Source organism: Trichomycterus rosablanca, chromosome 1 (assembly GCF_030014385.1).
Source record: "Trichomycterus rosablanca isolate fTriRos1 chromosome 1, fTriRos1.hap1, whole genome shotgun sequence".
Lineage (NCBI taxonomy): Eukaryota > Metazoa > Chordata > Actinopteri > Siluriformes > Trichomycteridae > Trichomycterus > Trichomycterus rosablanca.
This window is the reverse complement of record NC_085988.1, coordinates 19868415-19888360: the sequence shown is the minus strand read 5'-3', so window position 1 is coordinate 19888360 and position 19946 is coordinate 19868415. Positions and strand designations below refer to the sequence as shown.

Here is a 19946-nt window from a genome sequence, read left to right as displayed (position 1 = left end):
CTGATTTGTGCCTTGCCACAATTTGATTGCAGAAATTTACAGTTGGTTTTTGTCCTGACAATGGAGTGTAAAAAGTTGGCCCTTCCAAACCCATGTATGTCCCTTTTGAAATCATGTCCAACCAATTCAAACTGATGCAGGTCATCTGCTGAGTAATGACCACCATCCACACAAAGGTGCATTTAACTAAAACATCTCAAGGCCAGAAACACTTGTTAGGCCCATTTTGTTCTAGTAAAGGTAAAAAAAATATTCTGTTGAATCAAAGGTCATCAATCCTATCAGGAGTATAAGCAAACAAAGGAGACAAACACTCCACACAGTTGTAGGATTTAGAGAGTTAGACTTGGAGGAAGAAACTTCAGCTGTCGTCCATTGTACAGATAATATTAATTATATGACCTTTTTAGAATTATGAGTCCTGCATCGGTGTCAGTGGATTTATGGATGCTGCCTAATATGGAGAAAATCTGCCTCTACATCAGAAAACATAAAAAAGAGCCCCTAAAAGATCCAAGTGTTCACTACTGCCCAGTGTTCTGACATTTTGTACTATAGGTACAGGAAGCCCCACCATGAAGGGACACGTCACCAAAAATTTGCATCTGTTCTCCTGAATCTTATCAGCCCCAGTGCCTGGCCTGTGAGCTATGTATCTGTAAACAGACATAACAACCGTGCAAACATGTAATAAAAAATTATAACCCAAGCATTTATTCCGACATGATGTTAAACAGTAAGTATTAAGACAAAACACAGAGTTCAGTAGAAGACAAATCATCTAGCAGGCTGATTAAGCCAAAATGGTAGGAGCTGGAAGAGCACGTAAATCTGGTCACCATGATACAACATCTTTCACTCAAAATACACAAATAAAGATGAGGTACACTATATGGTCAAAAGTATATGTGCATCTGACCGTTACTTAGGCAGTCCAATGCAAAATCATGTACGAAATAATCCCAACAACACTGCAACACTCATACCAAAACAACACACACTTGCATGTCATAACCATGTTAGTCTATTACATAACAACCAAGATTGAAAGGAACCTGAACTTTACATATACTGGATAACCACAGTGCAGTTATTATTTAGTGAAAAAATTATGAGTAAAAGGAGGTGAAATATACAGTGAAGTATACAGTGTATGTTAAAAATTAAACAGAGATCAAATATTAAATAATAAAGTGATAAATCTGGCTGTAGGTGAACAGTTAGAGACATGAGCTGTGTGTTAATCTTTTTCTAGTCCTTTATCAGTGGACACTTTCTGATCACAGAATGTTGTGAGCTTAATATTTTTGGTGGGAGCTTTATTCTCCTCCCACCATTGACATTAAGGTGTTAAGAAATCCCAAAAACCCTGCTGCATCTGCTGCACTTGTTTACCATGTCATTACCATGTTAGTGTCATTGCAGTGCTGAGAATTTTCCACCATTAAAACATCTGGTCAGTTCAATTAATAAAGGGGGTAGAGAGAGGTGACAAACTGTACAGTAATCATTCATCTGTATGCTATGTGTAGCTGTAAAATCATCAATGTATGTAACTACCATATTGGTGTGATTAATAAAGTCAGTTTAAAAACTGAGCACTGTATAATTTCTTCTCCTGGATGATGTGGTGTGTGAGTGTGTGGTAGAGAACGACTGTACCTGGTTGCTCAGGCTGACACCCAGCTTGGCAAAGCGGACAGGATGGGGACAGTCAGCTTTTAAGTAGACATGCAGCTGTACAGGCTCGTCCACATGAAAGCTGGGAGATATGAACTTGGCCTTGCACTGGACTAAGACAGGAAATACAGCATCACTTATAATATACTATAATTATACTATATGATTATACTGTTGATTCTGGCTGTACTTACTAAAGGGCACGTAATCCTGCACTTCGACTGTAAACTCATTATTGCCAGCTAGTGAGACCCGGTCACTCCACAGGCCCAGAGCTGCCTTCACTGAGCTGGGGTCACAATCTGGTTCCGGGTCTGGAACTTCATTCTGCGCGCACAGAAAAGATTAAACACAAATGAAAGCAAACCTGGATCAAATAAACACGCTTACTTTTTATGCCCCAGTGCGTCTTTATTTTCTTCTGACAAGAATAAAATGCCACTTTTTTTGCTTTGTTTTTTTATTGTTTAGTTTCTGTTCGGGGTAAGAAATTTTATGGCAAACACTAAATACGATTAGTAGTAACGTTTACAAGCAGCCTAGTAACCCATTTGTTTATCCATTCATTTATTTAAACCATTTATTTATTCACCGATCCTTAGTCACTGTCATGATGAATAAACACCCCACAGCTATACATGCATTGTAAATGTCTGGCACCATCTGATGGTGAAGTATGGAATTACATTTAACTAGTCTAGGACCAATGTGCTGATGCCTTTATTTGTCATTTATACATACACATGTGTACAGTACAATGAAAGCTTGTTTGGAAGCTGGGGTCAGAGCACAGGGTCAGCCATTGTATGTCGTCCCTGGAGCTGAGAGGGTTAAGGTTTTCTCTACCTACAGCTACATTACATTTACTCACCATAAGCACTCTGATCAGGTTCTTCTCAATCCTAGACTTTTGATCGTCACGTAGAGTAGAAGCTAAATATACACAGACAAGTCATTATTATTCTTATATATAGAGAGTACCTTGCACACACACAAACAAATATAGGCAACCCTAAAGACTCCCTGGTGAAAAAAAAAAGAGAAAATATATATTAAAAAAACTGTTTGGCAAAACAGGCAGCATCAGAGGGAGGAAGACTGACAGGGTTTCATTGCCACAGCAGAAATACAACCTCTGCTGTCTGGTATGAGTGCCTGTATAAGGGGTGGGGGAATAAAAGAAGGCACAGTGTGACTACTTAAGCAGTACAGGTCTCTGTGAGGGGGTATGTGGTAGTCCGTAGCTTTGTTTGTCTGGCAAATGCAGTAGGGAGTTAAAAACAACTAGATTGGGAAGAAAAACATATAAATATAAAAAATTATTAAACAATAATTATAAGGCAACTAAGGCCTTAAATGTCATCACATTCTTCTTGACAACAGTCTGGCATTTCAATAAATCCATGATGCCAGTTGCAAACTAAAGTTTATCAGTTCCAAAGGCATAAGAAAAGCCCTTAAATATTGTAGTCAGCAATTATATACCAGGCTCAATGACACACACACACTGAAACTGGATTTACTGACTGTATGAAAGAAAAGATAAAAATGAAGAATCGGGTACCTCTGCCCACCAGCTCCACAGAGTAAGTGATGTAGTCTTTGACATGACCCATTAGGTATGAGCACTTCAGCGCCGTGCACAAGATGGAGGTGAGTAGAGTCCACCAGCGCTCGGTTCGATAGTCACACATGACATAGTCCAAGAGTCTGCAAAAGACAACGAATTAAATGATTTATGATATGCATATTAATACAGGGGTCAATGTGGTATGCGCTGTAACTCAAACTCAGCTACTAAAGGCTCTCCGTGGCCCACTGCTTGTCCACTCTGCCTTAGACAAAGGTGCATTGTTTGGAGGTTTATGGACATAGAGAATGGCAGTGATCTGAGATGTTGGGTTTCTGTCTTTCTGCCTCTCACATACCTTTACTCAGGTTTGTTGACTGTGGAAAAGGTGGTCACTGTTCTATTATGTCCCAAGAGAGCCCTTACAGATGTGGTACCTTCTAGGGCTTGCTTTTAGCTGTGCTCTTATAATTAGGGGTGCCAGAGTCTCATACTATAATCTGCACAATTAACTTTTGGGGATTAATTTAGTTTATATCATATGTTTACTACTTCTTCTGTTTTTTTTTTAAACTCAAAATCGATCTGATGTGAACCTTTTCACCTATCTGAGGCTAAAGCCCACAGGATTTAGGCTGACATGCCAAAAATTCAGCTCCTATGTGATCTTTGTAGTTTCTGTTTGTAAAAGTACATTTAATTTGGCCAAATATTCTCTAGGCCAGTCAGGGAGAATGGAGGTCCTTGTTGAGTCTGGTTTCTTTGTAATATTTAGGAGCTTTTCTCTACTTTCTCTCATTTGAGGTTTTTGAGACAATGCCCATTGTAAAAGTGCTACATTTGTCACTACTTCCCACAACTTCAACACTTTGTAGAGTGCAGGTGTATGATTTGAAACATACCCTATTAGTGGCTGTTGTTTACCCAGCTATATGCAACTGCTGAAAAGAACATTGAAATAGTAAATACCAACTAATTTTATTATCTCTGTTTGCCTGGTTATCACACAAGGCTTTATTTTAAGTGCTGGATCTGCTGCTGTTTTTTCTGATACCAAAACTACACATACTGTGTTGTGACATTTGTATTTACACTGATCGGCCATAACATTCAAACTCTTTATGAACTCCTTATGAAGCTATAATAGCTGTGATTCGTCAAGACATGGACCCGACAAGACCTCTAAAGGTGTACTGTAGTATCTGGCACCAAGACGTTGGCAGAAGATTGCAAGGTGGGGCCTCCATGGATTGGATTTGTTAGTCCAGCACATCCCACAGATGCTCAAATGCCAAAAACCAAGGTCCCAGTAGAACACTGTCCAGCCAATTACACCATCTCGGTTGCCTTGCTTTCTTCCCATAGTGCATTCTGGTGCCATCTCTTCCCCAGGTTAGTGATGTGCACATGATAAAAGAAAAGTTGATTAATCAGACCAAGTTTCCTTCTTCGAAGTTGCTCAGATTCTCACGCTTGCTAATTTTTCCTGCTTCCAGTACATCAACCTGTCAGTGGTTTTAATGTTGTGGCTAATCAGCGTGTAGTGGAATACCCCTGTGATGTTCTAGTCAAGCTTGTCCTAAACAATAATTTTAAAATGAAACACAGCATGAAGCATTATAGGTGACTGACTTACTTTAAAGCTTTAGTGTAATCCTTGGCATTGTAGTATTCCTCTCCCATCTGGACCACTGCACACACACACCCAAGTTTATTAATGCACCTTATTTTTCTTCCTCCGTTAAGCACTAAAAATTGATGGAAACTTACTCAAGTGACTCTTCATGCGAGGGCACTTGTACTTCTTGAACTGTGCAACAGCATTGCTGAGCAGTGCGATGATCAGCTCCTGCAGGCAAGACCAAGCACAAAATCAGGTGTGAAGCCCATACACATCGCGCAGTAATGGTAAATGCAACCCACTGACACTCCTATGCAGACAAGCTGCTCAACTTCAGCAATAAACTGCTTGTTTCAGGTCTTGCCACTCCCTCTAATTGCAATTATCAATTCAAAATGAGTGTGAACATGCATTTGTGTTTTTGACCGTGAACAAATGAACTTATATTCTCTTTAAGATTTTCTAAAGTATGATATTCATTGTTATTTTAAGAACAGTAAATTGTCTAGGAAAGCAAAGCCCCACCACAGTATCACACTACTACCACAATAGTTGAATGATAGTGTTTTCATTATGAAATGCTGTATTCAAAGCTCGCCAAATATAATGTTGTCCAAAAAGTTATAATTTTGTCACGTCTGTCTACAGAACTATGTCTAATAGACATGTCTGGGAATCAAACATCTGCAGACAAGCATTAATGTTTCCCATGTTTAGCAGTGATTTCCTCCTTGGTAACCTTACATAAATGTCTCTACAGGAATTTGGGACTGAAATCAAAACATTTATATTTTGCCCAAATGCCCTTATCCAGAGCGACTAATGCCAAGTTCACACTACACGACTTTCTGATTTGCCGGGTCGCTGTACAGTTCACACTACACGACTGGATCTTTTGCACTCGGGAGACTTTTCAGTCGGTGTGTATTTCATACTACACGACTGATCGGCGATAGGGGGTTTCACACTACACCGTCTATCACCAACTGGAATCGCAGGCGAGCTTCTCTGCTCTCCCAAACTACGTTCTGTCACGAAAACAAACGCGAGAAGTGACAAAAGGTTTAATGATACCACGTCCAAACATGCACGTCAACAAGTAGCGAGCGATCAACGTTTGTGCGCGTAAAAACAAGGAGAAAAAAATAAATGAATCTTAGTGGATTGTGCTTGGATTGTTCTATAGTGAGTTGGAGGTTAATAAATATTTTTGCAATGCAACGTTGGTGTTTTGTAGAGAACGATCAGGTCAGAAATACTGTAAAACTTGTGTGTGTGTGTGTGCCGGTGTATTATGACATAAACTGTATTAAGCCCCTGTACAGCCACACTCCTCCCCTGCGTTTCTTCTCACGCTGTATCTTGTGTTCTCATTAGCTGTTCGACATAGCACTCACTGTCAGTTGTGCAACTCAGATTGAGATATCTGACATGCTAGAAATCTCGTTTCGCTCGGCGATTACTCGGCAAGCCAGTCGGATCGAGTTGTTGGGTAGTTCACACTTAGCAATTGAGAGCCGAGTTTCGATCGCCGAGCGAACGCGGAGTTGCTCCCGAGCCGGCAAATCTAGCGCCGACCAGTCGCCGAGCGAAAATCTGGGCAAAGATCGTGTAGTGTGAACTAGGCATTACAGAAGTGCTTCCATAGTGAACATTACCTAACTTGAGTTTAAGTAAACAAATCTGAATACAAATCTGTTGAAACCCTGGCAGAATCATTTTTTTTGTTGCAAAAAATGAATAAGTAAGTTCAAGTCAGCTTAAGTGCTTAGTAAAGAGGTGGGTTCTCTCTGCCCAGTTTATAACTGAATAGTCTGACAACAACTAAGTAATTTATTTATAAATAAACACAGAAAGGAAGACACCATGATTAGATACACATCCTTTTACCTAGATCGAATTGACATTCAAAGAGGTGCTGGAGGCTATGTGGCTATGTCTCCATGTCCCCCTGCTGGCCACAAATGGCATGGCAGACAGGCATGATTCTGTACCTCTTGACAACCCCCACCCCCGCCAATTACAGTTAATTTCAATAATTAAAAACCTTCTTGAACTGTGTCCTTTCAACTGTATCATAAAAACTAAATAAAAATGTTTAATTACAATCAAGAATTGGTTAACTTTAGACAGAACATTATGGAGTTGAAGGTAAAAGGCAAAATATGAACAAATACTGACTGAATGGAGCACTTCCTTCTCTTTTAGTTGGAGAGCAAGGATGCCATGTTTCTCCTTCTCAGGGTCAGGTGGGTCAATACCTGCAAAAAGAGAGAAGACTGAAATACTGAGCCACTGCTAATGCAAAATATACAGACATAATTTTGAAACATTTTAATGTGGTGTGTAATTCAGTGCTGAATGTGACTGTGTAGAAATGATGCACACTTACTCTGATGGCCTTGTCTCCATGTTCTCTGGCCATAGAAATCCAAGGCTCCTGTGGCTGTCTCCAAAGGATCAGGTGTGGGATAGCTAGCATTCGGCTACGAAAAGCATCACAAATCATAGTTGTAAAAAAAAAAAAAAAAGGTTGACATTTGTCCTTTCTTTTCAAAGTAGGGGTGGATAATAAAGCCAAAATCTTGTAACCTTGTGCATTTATATTCGTAAACTAGTAACAGTAGAGAAGTGGTTGCTGCTTAGCTTGAGTCCTGCATGAATGAAATCTTACAGGACTGAGAAAATCTGTCATTTTACACCACAGCTTTAGGGATCTTTTTACACAATGGTATTATTGAAAAAGCTAAACATCTACTGTTAGCCGAATTGGAAAGAGCCAAAACATTACAAACACAGCTATGTTTACATGCACTGGTGTTGCAATGGGGTTAAGCTAATCCACCATCTACAGCAACAATGACGGATCAGTACTTTCGTCAATACAGATTCACTATTTTTAGGGATGTAACGATACACTCTACCCACGATACGATACGATTCACGATACCGGGTTCACGATACGATTTTTTCCGATTTTTTTTTAAACAAAATTAAATTGAAGACAAGTTATGACAAAGTTTCCTTTTATTACTTCTATTTAAAATAAAATACTGGATTTGTGCTTATATTTAATTTATCTACATAATGATGTCATTTTATTTCCGAGGTAGGTACAAACTATGCATAATAATCCTGCACATTTCCCTTTTTGTGTAAAAAAAAAAAATAGCGCCCCTCTGCTGTTTAAAGTGAATATCGATTCATCTTAAATGAATAACCGATTCATATCTTAGCACACGCGCACCGATTTTTAACTGTCTTCCGGTGCATCGTTACATCCCTACTATTTTCACTCTGCTCACTGTGCCGTTATACATAATACCTATTTGGCTTTTTGCCAGTTTATACCCGAGTAAGAGGCAAGTGACATTAGCTGGCTTTGAGATGAGACTATGCCATGTGAGAGAATAAGACAGCTGTACCTCATGGCTACAGAGCTGGCTGGCTTGCTGTTTGCGTTCCTGGGCGTAGCAAGCAGCCTGCTGGTAGTAAAAACCAGGGTTCTGTGTCTGTATTGCTGTAAGACCCAGCTTGATGGCCTCATCAAACAGATCACCAAATGACTGGAACCTGTGGAAAGAGAGACAGATACAGGGGATGTGAGAGGCTTAATTGTTAGGGAAGTGAAAGGCAAGTAAGGCAAAAAAGCTTTCTTTGTTCTTTTATTCTTTTCACTTTTATAAACATTGGGACTCAATCAGTAAGGATTTACAGTTTTTTTTATTACACTGCATATTTTTCTTATATTTTTGACTTTCTGTCTTTCAGTCCACCTTATCAAAAGGGTGCTTTTTAATTAGGTGATGAGGCATAAAGAATCTTACACCGACTATGTTTCCATGTAGAATTCATTTTAATCTGACTAATTTCGAATCTGTTCATTTCGGTGCAGCTTTTGAGTGAAACTATTGAACTTATTATAGGCACAATGCTTATAAGAACATTTGCAAATGTTAATCCTTAGTTACTGTGTATTTGATAACCCTAATATAAAAATAGTAAATGTAGTGTGTGCAAATTATGTATTTGTTTATCTCTGTTTATCTGGATTTTTCCCTTTCTCTCCCAATCTAGTCACTTTCAATTACTCATTGTGAGTCCACTGCCACGCTGGAAGTAGAGCTGGATAACCACACAACCCCTTAAACACATCACATATCCAATCTGCGGCTGCTTCTTATTACCGGTTTCCACACTGATCCGCCATGCTAAGCTCCATGACCCCCGGCCCCATTATTATGGAAATGCCCCTCCTTTTGGAGCTATTACAAATTTTGGGCAATAAGGCCTAGTTCACAATCAGTTCATCCACACTAAACTCATCAAACCATGTCTTTTGGGCTGGAACAGACAAGGGCTTTTTTGTTGCCCTAAACTTACTATGAGCGATGTCCACATACTTCTTGCCATGTTCTTAAAGTGGCGGATCAATGATTTAATCTGAAGTGATTAAAATGCCCTTAATTCTGGCTTGATAATATATAAGTATAATAATAGAATAGATGCTGCTGTCAACGCATGTAAGGAGTATTCAGTATTGAACTTGATCATTGAAAGTGATGTCCACATACTTTTGGGCATGTTCTTTTAAGTGGCGGATCAACGATTTAATCTGAGCTAATTATACACACCCATAATTCGGTACTGCTGATAGAATAGATGCTGCTGTAAAATGTATGTGAGGAGTATATTCTCCCAGTGTTTGCATGGGTTTCCTTCACTTTCTTTCCTTGCATATGCTAGACTGGCTGCTCTGAACCACCCTTGGAGTAAACTAATGGGTCAGTCAGTGTGTGGTGGCCAGAATGAGGTGTGCAATGTCAGGTTAATGCATAAAAATGGAAAGATGTGTTCACATAGTGACAACAAGTAATATGGGTTCCTACTGCTTAGACATCCAGGCGGTGTGCTCGAAGGCCAGTTCAGCACTTCCTATCTTCTTCTTGCACAGGTCGATGTGTTTCCTGAACTGGGCGATGGCATCCAGAGGTGTGTTGTGCTGAAAACAAAGTCTGCAGATCTGAGAAAGAAAAAGTGGAGGCAGTGAAAACCAGCTCTGTGTGCTTCTACCAATACATAGTTTATAAAAAAGGAAGCTTGTCAGTTCCTGTGTTGGTTGTGAACATTGCTACTCATATTATATATGAGGCTAAATGTTGCATAATCATAAGTAGTCAAGTCATATATACACACCAATGAGGCATAACATTATGACCACTTCTAATATTGTGCTGGTCCCCCTTTTGCTGCCAAAACAGCCCTGCAACTGTGATGCACTGTGTATTCTGACACCTTTCTATCAGAACCAGCATCAAGTTCTTTGAAATTTGAGCTACAGTAGCTCGTCTGTTGGATGAGACCACACAGGCCAGCCTTCACTCCCCACGTGCATCACTGAGCCTTGGCCGCCCATGACCCTGTCGCCGGTTTACCACTGTTCCTTCCTTGGACCACTTTTGATAGATACTGACCACTGCAGACCGGGAACACCCCACAAGAGCTGCAGTTTTGGAGATGCTCTGATCCAGTCGTCTAGCCATCACAATTTGGCCCTTGTTAAACTCACTGAAATCCTTACACTTGCCCATTTTTCCTGCTTCTAACACATCAACTTTGAGGATAAAATGTTCACCTTGCTGCCTAATATATCTCACCCACTAACAGGTGACATGATGAAGAGATAATCAGTGTTATTCACTTCACCTGTCAGTGGTCATAATGTTATGCCTAGTCGGTGTATATGCTACCTAGTTCACCCATTTAGTTTCATCACTTGCAATCACATGCTTTTAACAACTTGCTATGGCTATACTTTCACTTGTACTTCAGGTTAGGAATCATGTCAGTTCCTGTGTTGTGAACAATTCTGCTCATGCCATGTATGTAGCTAAATGTTGCATAAATCATAAGTTTTCTCCAGAGTAGGTGTTCATCATACTTTCTCTTTGCCAAGACTTTCTCAATCTGGATTTTCTGCTAGAGGGCCAAATTTGTGGTTCTGTCAGTCCCTAAAGCAGTAAAGCATCCCCCAATACACACTACCACAATTACATTTCACTGTTGGTAAGGTGTTCTTATGGTGGAATGCTGGGAGCTTCACCACTCATGTAACTCATGTATATTTTTTGTTAATGGTTCACTTGCAACTCCACAGAACATTATCCCAGTCACATTGGTAAGTCAGGTGTGTGGTATTTAGCAAAGGTAATAAAAGCCTTTATGTTACACTTGGTTAATAATGGTTTTTTCACTTCATTTTGCCCAGTTTCTTTCATTTGGTGGATTCATGATGTGCTACAGATCTGGCACAAATTGTAATGAGTGCTGATTTATGATAGTTTTGGGGGACAAACGTCTAAAACCTTAATAGCATTAGCTTGTTGGGCTAGTGGTAACTCAGTGATTAAGGTGCGGGACTAGTGATCAGAAAGTAGCAGGTTCAAGCCGTGGTACTGCCAAGCTGCCACTTAAGTCTCTGAGCATTGCTTGGATTGTATTTGGTCAAGAATCTGTGGCGAGGGTCTTTACATGACCCCCAAAGTACCTACATGTTATTTCTGATGACCATCAGGCTTTAATACAGTTAGAAGGAATCCAACCGTCCATTTTTTTTTTTCAATAAGACAAACAGTGATGCGAATTAGTGACGCTCTACAAATGGTGGTCCGTTTCTTGTAAATGATCTTTTCTAGCTGATGTATGCTATACATTTGCATCATGTCTAATAAAAGTCACCTGTGCAGCAGTGTTTGTAAACAATTCACCTCATTGTGAGGTTACTTTTGTATGCATGGTATGTTCATACTGTTGAACTGCTGGACACAACCACCTGTTTTCTTTTGCCTATATTTCCTTAACATCACACCTTATAATTAATGAACCCAGCCAAGGTCTTGATCTCAAGCATGTTGGTTTCATGGGCTCGGAGCTCGTGGACAAGACTGTAGGCCGTCCTGTAGTACCTGCAAGGAAATTTAAATTAAAACATCGTACAAGTCAATGAAAAAGATTTTTGGAAATATAAAAGAAAACAAAACTTGTAGAGAACTGGAGAAGCATACTTAAGTGCATTCTGTGTGTCCTGCTTGAGCTCACTAAAGAAGCCGATTTTGAACTGATGCCTCACAAACAGCAGCTGAAATATAATAATAAAATAATTAAGAACATGTTGCGTTTATGAATGCAACACAAAACCACTTTCTGCTGGCTGTGCCACTTAGCAGCAAGCTTGTAAACAATATGTAATACTGATAGTAATGGTAGTTTATTCACATTGTATTCACATTCATTTTGTATGAAATGTATTTGGTTTATACAAGAAAAATCTGCAGTGTCGTCGTTTGGAGACATGAGAAGATAAAAAAGGAAATCAGTTGATAAAACTTTAGTGCTTTAATTAAAGGCACTAAACCTTTTTTCCCTCTTAGAGCCCTTGTGTTAAAAAAAGATCTGGGACCCCCCTTGACACAAGGTGTGATTTTATTCTTATGCTTTCAGCAAGGATGACAAAAGATGCTGTAATCTGCATCAACAAATTAATCAAAATCTGTTGACCTTTGTACTTTTGTGGTGTGCAAATCAAATGTGTCCATTCTCACAGACCCAACTTAGGCTATAAGCAGTTTAAAATAAATCTATATGACATCACAAGAAGACTCCCATATGCAAATAGCCTGCTGGTTTTCCTGTCCCATTACATGTGATTCTTCTCAATTAAATGCAACGGGTCCCCCCTTTAGGCTCACTAAGGCCCCCTGGTTGAGAACCACTGCTAAAGAGCTACAATGCCACAACAAGCACAGGGTTTTGTGAAACAGTTAGAATCAGTTTCTCTCTGCCATGTCTGTGCTTTGCCTTCTGACTCCGTCATAAACAATTTGTTTCACTGGCGGTGCTTTGAAAATGTTGGGCGCAGCAGTAAGCAGTAAAAACTGAGCAGCAAAGCGGCAAAAAAGTAAATCTGCATGATGTGCAATGCTCAAGGAAAGCAGTACAGCCTCACGCCATAGCAAACAGTAACACAGCCAGCACAAAAGCAGGTCTGCTGCATATTGTGTCAATACAGCTAACCTATTAATGAAAGGGATTAGTGGCCAAGACTGACCCTACAGTGCGTTTGGTGACTCAAAATCATGTTATATGTGGAGCTTACTGCCTTAATGCCACTGTACAAGGATTTATTTAAATAAAAGAAACACTGGTGTGCGCCATATAGGTGGGAGACAAACAGCAGATGAACGTTGTGGGTGTACAATTACTGTAGCCCATCTGTTGCTCTGTACACACAGTCATCCCAACTAACCCCATTTATAAATCAAAAAAGAAACCCACAGTGACTAGACATTATTTCATTATTTGAGTGGTTCCCATTATTGGAAGTGTAATAGCACTAACATGGCAATGCCATTAATTATAATTATAGCAGGTGCAGCATTGTTGTTGGGATTTTTAAACAACTAAGTGTCACTGTTGGGAGGAGAATAAAGCTCCAAACAAAAATATAAAATCAACAGTTTTGTGATCAGAAATTGTCCAGTGATATAAGCTCTAGTCTCTACACCTACAACCAGCGCTAATAGGGTATGTGTTTCTAATAAATAGGCTGTATTAACATATAAGAAAGTATTACCTGATGAGTTGTTTTATTAAGAAACTCTTTGTGCGATTTCACTCTTCGGATCTCGTTATAGTAGTATATCTGAGCATGCTCGTAAAATGCATTCTCCAACCTACAGACACATAGGAAACACAAAATGTACTTAAACGTTGTACTAAATATGCACAGCATACCAAGGTCAGAGTCTAAAATGGAGCGGCACTGCCGTCTCACAGCAAGAAGGTTCTGGGTTTCGATTCCCAGGTGGAGCAGTTCGAATCCTTTGTGTGTGGAGTTTGCCAGTGAGGTGATTTGGAGATACAAAATTGTCCATGACTGTGTTTGACATTAAAAACTTGAACTGATGAATCTTGTTTAACCACTATGCCTGTCATGTCAATGAACGCTCGAGTGACACAGCTGTCTAACACTAGCCTGCTACTGCAGAGATCTCAATCTCTCAAGTTCAGATTTATCACACAGATTCTCAGCACATGACACAGACATGATTGGCTATGTCTGAAGGTTGGCGGGCCAAAGGGATTCCTTATAGCTAATGCAATTGTGGTCTTTGCTGGCTGGTCAATGGTACCTGCACAGAGATGTGCACATTGTACACGATACTGATCCCTGTATTAAGTGGGTGTTAGGTATGACCCTTCTCAGTTAGCATAGGGGTCTGCAGCAGTGGAGGAACTACAACTGGGTAATTGTATATGACCAGGTTGGAAGAAAAAGGAAAAAAATGCAGAAACAAGAAAATGTTAGAAATGACATATAAGGATATTAATAAAAATGTACAAATTCAAGACTACATTATTAATGGAAAGTATCTTACCTGATAATGTAGCCCACCAGATGATCGGTATGGGGGAGAACAAACAAAGACTTTGCAGACAGATCACAGGCGCTACACAGAGCTGCAGCCCTCTCAGACGCCACCAGATCCTCCCCTGAATGTACACAGAATTATTAGTGGGCAGTACAGCCAACAACAGAAAGATGACAGAAATGTCATGCAATGGTAACTACCAGGCTACATTCACATGTGTTTGCAAACAACCCTTGTCTAAATGTAGTGTAAACAGACAAGCATGTGCACATTCTTTAAAATAAACTGCTTTTTGCCACCAATGACAGTGACAGTCTGCAATCTAGCAGCAATTTAAACAAAGTTTTGAACTTGATCTAGGCAGTATGGCTGTAGTTTCATATTTTCTTCTCTTTTCAGGGTGGACTTTACTAAGCTCTGAGGTGGCAACGTGTGCTTCGGTAAGATGAGCCCACGCTCTCCAAGCCAAAGACAACCTCTTTACCAATATAGCCATAATTAGTATGTGTAGACACCAGTGATGGCATATACCTTTAAAAAGTAACTTAGTTACTTTATTGATTACTTGATTTTAAAAGTAACTAAGTTAGATTACAAGTTACTTTATTAGTTACATTCAGCAGCTGCCGTAATGCAACTGAAGCGGAATAAGAAACAAGAAAGATAACTGGAAACTGAGTCCTCTGTTCACAAGTGTAAGTAAGATAAATAAAATAAAATTTTTAGAGACAAATAAATAACAAAAAGACGAGAAATATTCAAAATTTTGGCGAGTGGGGTTTGTAATGAGTCTGTAACTATGGTGATATTACGTCATCACGTCCCCACGTGTAGTACGTAGCGGTGTTGTGTGCATACTGCACACTTCTGTACTGAAAGTATGTACTTCTTTACCGGCCGAGTAGTGCATACTTCCTCCAATCTAGGGCATACTCTAAGTATGCGATTTCGGACGCAGCTCGTGACTTAATTGTCGCATAGGCCAGACGTCACTCCCCGAGTTGCAAAAATAATAACGCACAGTAACTTGGATAAGTAACTTTAATCTGATTACTGGATTGGAAATAGTAACGCGTTAGGTTACTTGTTACTGAAAAATGTGGTCAGATTAGAGTAACGCGTTACTGACATCAGTGGTAGACACCATGCGAGCCAAAAGCACCAGTGCACCACATGTGCATAAGTGTAAAACTAGAGGTCAAATAGCTAAACAAGTTAAACATAGATAACAGACAACAGATGAAAGGTGGTAGTTATCCCAACCTGGTGGAAGAGGAGTCTTCTTCTGGATTAAGACAACAGCAACCTTTGTGTTTCTTCCCTGCAGACTCGTCCTATGTTAAAAACAAAAATGTTGTATTAGATCATGTTGTATTAGTTCATTGTTTTATTGATCTCACAAAATTTTTGCATACTGTGGTATTCAAAGTGGAAAGTGGAATCTGTTACAGCTTAACACTCCTGAAATTCGAACCTGGAAATAATTTTTTTCATAAGTGAACTTGAATACGACACTACCTGACAATCTCCACTTTAGTAGCACACTCTGACTGCTTCTCCTTCCACTGAGCATCGTCCCAGTCCAGCTCATAGAAAAGCACCACTAGAGCAGGTACCAGGTTTAAGTGTTTATTCATCCAGCCTGTCTTCAGAATGCCCTTAGGAATGTACCACTCGTAGGAGGTTCTCTGGTGGAACAGAACAGAGCAGAAGTATTGAAAGATTACAGTCAAATATCACATATAGAAGATCCTCTGGATATGGTTCATTAGAAGCCACAGCCCCTTCTGTTACCATCAATCTCTCGATGTCACACCAAATTTGGGATTCAACTAAGCTTTAACCAAGAAATCTTGATCTTTATTGAATGAAAACAGTGTTATGTACTGAATGTGTTAGTAATGTAGAACAGTAAGATGAACATAAACACGTACAGCAGAACCAGCATTGTAGGGTTTTTTTTAAGCACATAATGCAAAATATCCAATTATATTTGTAAAAAAATAGGCAGATTGTAGCCTAGCGGTTAAGGTACTGGATTAGTAATCGAAAGGTCGCTGGTTCAAGCCCCACCACTAACAGGTTGCCACGGTTGGGCCCTCGAGCAAGCCCCTTACCTCTCAATTACTTAGACAATATACTGTCACAGTACTGCAAGTCTCTTTGGATAAAAATCCCGAAAATGTAAATGAAAAATAATTTAATATGTTGGGCACTGTGCTGACTAAGCGCTTTGCTTGGTTTTTACAGCTTGGCGCAGCACTCAAAGCTCAGTCTGATTGAACTTTCACCCAGTTTTGCTGACCTTTTCAAAGCACTGCCTATGACACTATTTGTGTATATTGTTTATATTAATATTGAGTATCATGATTTCAAGCTTGTTGTAGTAACACAGACAGCAGAAAGTGGTTTAAGTGTATTATATTAAAAGCGTAAACGCTGAAGCAGCAATATACACCCAGCTTCAGTTCATGACAGAAAATGTCACAGTGTGTCTGATATAAAGCAGTTAATTTATTTAGTGACTATGCAATAGCAGAATAAAAAGAACAATAAAATTTTTCTTACCTTAGTTCTGCACTTTGGGTACTCATGATCTCCTGGCAAGACTTTAAAGGAAATAGGCACCCTGTCTGCCCGTCGGTTAGCACAGAAGGCATCCCAGATGGCACGGTGGACAGCGTTGTAGACCACATCGAGACCAGTCAGAGCCACAAAGGCCATTGGCCTGCAACATAACTCCGGTGGGAGTTCCCACTGCGTCGGAATCATCTTTCTCAAAAGCTGTTAATCAGCCTATATTTTAACTGAACAAAAGACAAATTAAACAACTCAGTAAAAACAAATGTAGTAAAAAGACATGTATTAAAAATAATGGATAAATACAGTAAATACCTACATTGATTTATATGGAAAAAAAACATTCATATCAGCCTTTATTTTACCAAAAATTTGTAAGCTAAAGCACTGATATTGGCTGAAAAGACAGGGCTCACAATTCCACCAAAAAGTGTAAAATGGGGTTGAGGTCTGAACTTGTCAAACCATGTCTTTACAGACCTAGATTTGTGCACAGGGGCACAGTCACGCTACAGCAGGAAAGAGCTTTTCCCAAATGGTTGACCAAAGGTTGGAAAATATAACTGATTTTATTTCATTCATTTTATACGCCTGTCAACATGATTGTAACCGAGACAGTTAAACTTAATAATTAGATTCTCAAAATATTTGGGTGTACTGGTACTGTTGTATGAGGGGCAGAACATCTGGGGGGTTTTAAAAGTCTCTAAAAGTAAAGAACAAGCTTGAGCAAGTGTTTGCATGCAAATTACAAGTACCAAATCTGAATTGGCTAACATTTGGTATATTTATTTTGTATAATTCCTTTTATTCCTATTCCACACCTAGTATAAGCCACTGGGAGGTGCACATATCAGTGCGCTCTCAGTGCCGGTCCCAAGCCTGGATAAAAATAAGGAGGGCTGTGTCAGGAAGGGCCAAATCATGTATTTATTGTCATTGTTTCAAACAGTACGAAATGTTGTAAAAAAAATATCACTGACACTGCCATCTATAACTGGCTGAATGGAAGTGAATCCCTGCAGTCATGTTCTAACGCTTAGTAAAGCCTTTTCAGAAGAGTTGTGGCTGTTATAGCATTAAATATTGACCAACTGTATATGAATGCCTTTGGGTTTGGAAATGGTTCGTTTTAATCCGGTGACAAATATTCGTTTTTGGTTGAAATCCTTTAAAATTCACACACTAACCAGTAAGTGTACTAATAAACACTATGCAATATTAAACCTGTAGATTTACTAAATAATATCAACCCATTACACAACACAACACAACAACAAGCTGACTAAACAAATACCAACCATGTAAACAGTTTTAACAAACATATATTCCATTAGCATTAATAAATATTAGTAAATAATATCACAAAATGAAGTTTTCTGTGTGTGTCGTTGTCAGGCATTTTAACACAAACATTGTAAACACAGAGCTAGCCGGAGCGCTAACAGCTAACCCAGCTAGCATTGAAACATTAACCAAGTTACATTCATTTTAGCAAAGTACATTATTTCAACACTCAGATAATAAATTGTTAATTAAAGTATTTACCGTTCTGGTTGAATTAGACCTCAAAACAGCGCAATATTGCTACATTTAGTGCACTAACATACCGTGTTTATATCTGTGTCGATACAAGCTAAATGACAACTCAGAACAGTGTTGCTTCTCCTGTGGTGATTTTATTCTCACTGGGTTTACCTCCATCTGCTGGTATAAGCATGATGCTACTGTTTATTTCATCAGAAAGATGCTCTTTTTTCACTCCTTTTTTGTTGTATGGCGTATTTACAGGGCCACTGTAAAAAAAAAAATGTGATTTCGAGAATAAAGTCGAAATTATTCCGAGAATAAAGTCGTATAAGTTTCGATTTCGAGAATAAAGTAGAAATGATTTCGAGAATAGAGTCGTAAGCATAAGGACGCTCAAACGGCTTTGCAATAAACTGTTTATTTAGAAGAATGTACAGTGTGCTAGGCGTCTGCGTCGTCACCAGTACTTCAACCGAGCCTTACGGACTCGTACGATAAACTAAAGCCGTATGGCATCGCTATAAACGGTTGCATTGACGGGTTTAGTCATCATATCATGTGGAAGGTAGCGTACAGTACAAACAACCACCCAAAATTAATCACGGGTTACTGGATAACCACAGTAACGCACATTAAAGGCTGCTCTCGCCCTCAGCGCTTTAGTGCCGATCCAGACCCGTGCTTCTCTGAACTGACAAGCCTTTGACGGCTCCACGTACTTTGGCCATATGTCGCGAGGGGTGGGGTGTGCTGGAGCCTATCCCAGCTTTTCAATGGGCGGACTGCCCAATGTTTTTGGACTGTGGGAGGAAACCGGAGCTCCCGGAGGAAACCCAAGCAGACACGGGGAGAACATGCAAACTCCACACAGAAAGGACCCAGACCACCCCGCCTGGGGATGGAACCCAGGACCTTCTTGCTCTGAGGCGACAGTGCTACCCACTGAGCCACCGTGCCGCCCCTCAACGTTTTCCTATTAAATGTATTGATTTTCATTAATATACAATAATTTCTAACTTTATGCCAACAACACATTCCAAAAATGTTACAGGGGCAATTTAAGACTGGAAAGGTCAAGGAATAAACAAAAACCTGTTTTGGAATTTTCCACAGGTAAACAGTGGTAGGGGCAGTGCTTGCCTAGTGGGCAGAGCTTTGGGCCATCAATTGAAAGTTTGTGACTCTGCCTTGCAGCCACTGTTGGGCCCTTGAGCAAAGCCCTAAATCTTGGCTCCAGGGGTGCAGTATAATGGCTGACCCTGTGCTCTGACCCCATTCTCCAAACAAACTGGGATATACAGATTTCATTGTACTGTACTGTATATGTACATCATGAGGCTTTTTTCTACCTTTAAAACTGATATTTTAAGAAAAGCTGATAATCAGTCATCATTCATTGTGGTTAACCAATAACCGGCAAGCTTACAGAGTCAATTAAAATCTAAAGCTTAACTGAGTTTTAAATTTACAAAGCTGAAATAGAAAAATAGCTTAGCAAACCTGATAGTAAAGTAGATGTGGAGGACGAAGATGG

The 19946-nt window shown here is 39.6% G+C and overlaps 1 protein-coding gene across 1 annotated transcript in view; it reads right to left on the bottom strand.

The window, feature by feature from the left end:
• trappc11 (trafficking protein particle complex subunit 11) overlaps positions 1 to 18506 on the bottom strand; it is a 37740-nt gene extending 19234 nt beyond the window's left edge. Inside the window, exons 1-18 of the mRNA XM_062990022.1 lie at positions 18431 to 18506; positions 16871 to 17109; positions 15821 to 15990; positions 15566 to 15636; positions 14309 to 14423; positions 13504 to 13603; positions 11936 to 12009; positions 11740 to 11836; positions 9761 to 9894; positions 8297 to 8444; positions 7264 to 7357; positions 7053 to 7132; positions 5021 to 5099; positions 4887 to 4941; positions 3245 to 3390; positions 2552 to 2613; positions 1875 to 2007; positions 1663 to 1793 (exon numbers count right to left, since the gene is read on the bottom strand). Of these exons, the coding sequence (XP_062846092.1) occupies positions 1663 to 1793; positions 1875 to 2007; positions 2552 to 2613; positions 3245 to 3390; positions 4887 to 4941; positions 5021 to 5099; positions 7053 to 7132; positions 7264 to 7357; positions 8297 to 8444; positions 9761 to 9894; positions 11740 to 11836; positions 11936 to 12009; positions 13504 to 13603; positions 14309 to 14423; positions 15566 to 15636; positions 15821 to 15990; positions 16871 to 17074 (1893 nt within the window). The 5' untranslated portion in view covers positions 17075 to 17109; positions 18431 to 18506. The remainder of the gene's footprint in view (positions 1 to 1662; positions 1794 to 1874; positions 2008 to 2551; positions 2614 to 3244; positions 3391 to 4886; positions 4942 to 5020; positions 5100 to 7052; positions 7133 to 7263; positions 7358 to 8296; positions 8445 to 9760; positions 9895 to 11739; positions 11837 to 11935; positions 12010 to 13503; positions 13604 to 14308; positions 14424 to 15565; positions 15637 to 15820; positions 15991 to 16870; positions 17110 to 18430) is intronic.
• Positions 18507 to 19946: the final 1440 nt, after the last annotated feature.